We start from the raw sequence: 5,561 nt of genomic DNA, 5'->3' as shown, positions 1-5,561 counted from the left end.
GAGCTTTTTGATCCATATAAACAGCTGATCACTGTCACTGTGATCACTATTAGCAGTTATCACTGTATACATTGAAACACAGCAGAAGGTCATGATTTATGACTTTGTTTAATTTTCTTTTTGTCTTCACAGCTTGAACAAAATGAGTGAATGAATAAATTAATAACTTCAAAATAACACTGGCACACTTTTATTTTATTAAATTATGAAATGCTGAACTTTTAAATAAAAGGGTTGCGAGTGTGAAAACACACTTGATGGAAGCGTCTTCTGAGAGTCTGTTTCCGTCCGTCAGACATTCTTCGACGTGCAGCTGAATTAAGCTGCACCGTTAAGGCCTAAACGCACCAGGAGACGCGCCTACTCCGACCTGGTTTCCATTTTGGAGCATCAAATGCGGACGCAGCAACCAAAACTGGTTTCTCTGCAGCGGTTCATACAAAATAACAAATCAGTGCTGCTTCTATGGTGTGACCAGTGTGCCGTAGGCGTGACGACTGACGTGCGTTTCTTTAGCCTGCCACAGAGCAGCCAGTTCTGCTCACTACGTTACCATGGTTACTGAGCTGGGATTCATTTAAGCTCCAGTGATGGAGCGGATCTCTCAGTTCCTCTCTCAGTGAGGCTTATTGATATTAGCCAAGCTATCCCGTTAGCTAGCTTGAAGGAACGCCCCTCCAGAATAAAAGCACACGTCCGTGTTCAGCTCCACAGTGTTTATTCAGACCCAAAACAGAAACTTTCACACTGAAATCAAACATCCTGTTTGTGGCGTTTTAACAACAAAAGATCAAAACAAACAAAATAAAAAACGTCGACTCCTCCAGAAGCCCCGCCCACCTGACCTGTCCATCACTGTCAGTCCGTCAGGTGAGGTCTGGCTCTCTTGGCTGCAGGAGCTTCACCTGCAGAACAACAACACAGTCACCTGAAGCACAGCTGCACCCGATCACCTGATCAATACTGTTATCAATTAGTCCGATTTCTAATTAATCGTTAAATCATCTTGTTGACAAAATGTCTGAACGGATTGTTCTTCAATCATAAAAATTACTGCTGATGAATCCTTTCAGCTCCACCTGTGTGTCATCAGGTGAGAAAGGCTCCTGATTGGCTCAGTAAAGCCCACCTGTGTGTCACATGACTGAGTGAACCTACAGTGTGCGGCGGCCGGCGGCGCCTCCTGCTGGCAGCTCTTCACGGTGTAGACGACGCCGCTCGCCGTCTTCCTGGTTTCTGACAACAAACATGACATCATCAGGTCAGCTGGGTCATGTGATTACAGCTCGACACATCTGTAAACAATGTCAACTCAAAGGTCCACTTACAGGTTTGTTCCCAAACAGCTTTCACCCAAACCTGATATCACAGAGTACAACGTACAGTACTACAACGTACAGTACTACAACGTACAGTACTACTACGTACAGTACTACTACATACAGTACTACTACGCACAGTACTACTACGTACAGTACTACTACGTACAGTACTACTACGTACAGTACTACAACGTACAGTACTACTACGTACAGTACTACTACATACAGTACTACTACATACAGTACTACTACGCACAGTACTACTACGTACAGTACTACTACGTACAGTACTACAACGTACAGTACTACAACGTACAGTACTACTACGTACAGTACTACTACATACAGTACTACTACGTACAGTACTACTACGTACAGTACTACTACGTACAGTACTACAACGTACAGTACTGCACCAGCAGTATTTGGTATTTACAGTAATATTGACAGTAGTAGTATTTAGTATTTACAGTAGTATTTGCAGTAGTATTGACAGTAGTAGTATTTAGTATTTACAGTAGTATTTACAGTAGTATTGACAGTAGTAGTATTTAGTATTTACAGTAGTATTTGCAGTAATATTGACAGTAGTAGTATTTAGTATTTACAGTAGTATTTGCAGTAGTATTGACAGTAGTAGTATTTAGTATTTACAGTAGTATTTGCAGTAGTATTGACAGTAGTAGTATTTAGTATTTACAGTAGTATTTGCAGTAATATTGACAGTAGTAGTATTTAGTATTTCCAGTAGTATTTACAGTAATATTGACAGTAGTAGTATTTAGTATTTACCTGCGTGTAGTATTACTGATCGACATCTGGAGGAAACGGCTTCTTTTGCGTCTCCGTCTGACAAACCGAACAATAAACCACTGAAGAAGAAGATCAGGAAACAACATGATCTGACACACACACACACACACACACACACTACTGCATCTACACACACACACACACACAACTGCATCTACACACACACACACACACTACTGCATCTACACACAGCACACACACACACACACACTACTGCATCTACACACACACACACACACACACACACTACTGCATCTACACACACACACACTACTTGCATCTACACACACACACACACACACTACTGCATCTACACACAACACACTACTGCATCTACACACACACACACACATCACAACTGCATCTAACACACTACAGCACACACACACACACTACTGCATCTACACACACACACACACACCACACACCCATCATCTACACACACACACACTACTGCATCTACACACACACACACACACACTACTGCATCTACACACACACACACTACTGCATCTACACACACACACACTACTGCATCTACACACACACACACACACTACTGCATCTACACACACACACACACACACACACACACTACTGCATCTACACACACACACACTACTGCATCTACACACACACACACACACTACTGCATCTACACACACACACACACACTACTGCATCTACACACACACACACACTACTGCATCTACACACACACACACTACTGCATCTACACACACACACACACACTACTGCATCTACACACACACACACTACTGCATCTACACACACACACACTACTGCATCTACACACACACACACACTACTGCATCTACACACACACACACTACTGCATCTACACACACACACACTACTGCATCTACACACACACACACACTACTGCATCTACACACACACACACACTACTGCATCTACACACACACACACACACTACTGCATCTACACACACACACACTACTGCATCTACACACACACACACACACTACTGCATCTACACACACACACACACTACTGCATCTACACACACACACACACACTACTGCATCTACACACACACACACTACTGCATCTACACACACACACACACACTACTGCATCTACACACACACACACACACACACACACACTACTGCATCTACACACACACACACTACTGCAGCTACACACACACACACACACACACACTACTGCATCTACACACACACACACACACACACTACTGCATCTACACACACACACACACACACACACACACACTACTGCATCTACACACACACACACACACACACACACACACACACACTACTGCATCTACACACACACACACACACACACACACACTACTGCATCTACACACACACACACACACACACACACACACACACACTACTGCATCTACACACACACACACACACACACAGTGAATCCCAGTGAAACGTGACTTTACAGTAACTTGTGTAAATAAACAGTTCCAACAGAAGGATACAGGTTGGTGACGTCATACGGACCCCTGAGCTCCAGAGCCTGAACACACACACACACACACACACACACACACACACACACACACACACACACACAGGTCAGAAACACAAAGACTCAGTTTCAACTCTCTTTATCTTAATTTACAGGAAATGTTCAGTATTAAATGCAGTGAATGTTTGTTTCCATCCAGTCCTGTTGTGTGAATATAAGCAGATAAACATCTGCTCTTCTGGCTCATTTTTATAAATACTGACTATATTTTAAACATATCTGTGATGTTTTATTCACTAAAAGCTGTTTAGATTAAATCCATCTTTCCTTACAGCCCAGATGCCCCACCTTCACCCCGGCCAATCAGAAGAGGCCCTAATCAATACAGCAGCATGTTTAGCTGCAGTAACGTGTGCAGCTGCAGATGTTAGACGGTATATAGTCTATGAAGCAGAGTCTGATGCTGCTGCTGCACAGCTGACACTCAACAGGATGGTTCACAACAGTTTCCTCACAAAGTCAAAGTCTGGTTTTCAAACGTTAGCTTAGCTTTAGCTCAGATATTTTATGTTCCTTTAGCTGAAGTTTAAAACTTCATGAACACACACAACCAGTCGCCGATAACGGAGGGAAGACTGTCTCTTCAAATCAATTTCAGACGGTAGATTTCCGTCCTCTGGAAGGCTGTAAAGACGTTTTATCTGCTGAACCAGCGTGCTGTGGTCTGATCCAGAGAGCAGCTTTAACAAACCCTCGCTTCCAGAACAGCTGATCAGAGTTTGTTCAATCAGCTCTCAGCGCTCCGATATTACGAGTCACCATAGCAACAGGTAAATAAAAGGCAGAGCCTCCATTATAATCCAGTGGGCGCAGAGATAGGGATGTGTATTAGTGTATGCAGACGATGCACATTTATCTTTTAAAAAAAAGAGCCTGAGTCAGAGCGGGAAAAGTTTTATTCAGTGTCGTCCATTAATTGATCATTTATCAGACTTACATTTCCTTAATGATGATAAAGTGGAATCTGACTGTGTATCAGGCTGCAGCTGCATTTTAAATATATTTATTCAGTTTTAATCTGACGGACGAAACACAGGAAGCAGCGACTGAAGATGAAAAATATAGTTAAAGATTTAAAACATAAATAGATCAAAGAGTTTAAGTTACTTATCAGGTGAACAAACTAAACCTGCTTCCTGTAATACAGCGCTGTAGGGACACCACGGTGACGAGGTTTACCCACCGGGTTAATAAACACCGGTTACAGCGGACGTTTTAGTCGATGGCGCTCTTTATCCGCAGATTTCTTACTTTGATCGTTAATGTCAGATTCTTAGTTTAGCTCTTCCCCTCGCGAGTTAGAACCGGCGGGTCGTCCTCCGTGTTCACTCAGACGGGGACGAGCCAGAGGACGACCGCCGCTTAGAACCAGTATCGGAGCGCCCGGCCTGCCGTCCAGAGAGAGACTCACTGAGAGAGAGACAGAGACATGAGAGCAGCTGCTCTCTAACAGCTCCGTGTGTTCACAGCAGAGAGCAGGAGGGAGGACAGATGACACCCTGCTCTGCTCCTCATGCGGCTGCGACACAAACTGCGACCGCAGACGTGACGTCAGCACTCAGCGTAGCGCTGGGTGGTGGCGGCGACGGCGGCGGCGGTGGCGGCGGCCTCAGGATAAAGCTTTCAGCGTTTTCAACGAACAAAAACAGGAGGATAGAAACAATCAGACCGATTGATCGATCACCGACCTTCTCTGCTGCGCTGGACAGGATCACATTCTGAAAGACACACAAACAGTTTGTATCCACAGGTGAGTCACGCTGCCCCGCCTCCTCTGACATCATCATCCAACAGGTAGACAAACGGTGTAGGTACCTTCCCTCTACAGCTCTCCATCAGACTGACGGCGTTAGCGATGGTGTAGCG

At 44.2% G+C, this 5,561-nt stretch overlaps 1 protein-coding gene across 2 annotated transcripts in view; it reads right to left on the bottom strand.

The window, feature by feature from the left end:
- Positions 1–701: 701 nt before the first annotated feature.
- The window catches only part of rpp30 (ribonuclease P/MRP 30 subunit), an 11,296-nt gene continuing 6,436 nt past the window's right edge, over positions 702–5,561 (bottom strand). For both annotated transcript variants that reach the window (XM_067576377.1, XM_067576378.1), the window contains 6 exons: positions 5,511–5,561; positions 5,384–5,413; positions 3,646–3,683; positions 2,115–2,194; positions 1,159–1,236; positions 702–905 (listed from right to left, as the gene is read on the bottom strand). The exon at positions 5,511–5,561 is cut by the window's right edge and continues 66 nt beyond it. In XM_067576377.1, coding sequence (XP_067432478.1) covers positions 859–905; positions 1,159–1,236; positions 2,115–2,194; positions 3,646–3,683; positions 5,384–5,413; positions 5,511–5,561 — 324 coding nt within the window. In that variant the 3' untranslated portion in view covers positions 702–858. The remainder of the gene's footprint in view (positions 906–1,158; positions 1,237–2,114; positions 2,195–3,645; positions 3,684–5,383; positions 5,414–5,510) is intronic.

Source organism: Thunnus thynnus, chromosome 20 (genome assembly GCF_963924715.1).
Source record: "Thunnus thynnus chromosome 20, fThuThy2.1, whole genome shotgun sequence".
NCBI classification, from domain to species: Eukaryota; Metazoa; Chordata; class Actinopteri; order Scombriformes; family Scombridae; genus Thunnus; species Thunnus thynnus.
The sequence above is the reverse complement of the archived record's forward strand: the minus strand, read 5'-3'. Positions and strand labels throughout refer to the sequence as shown.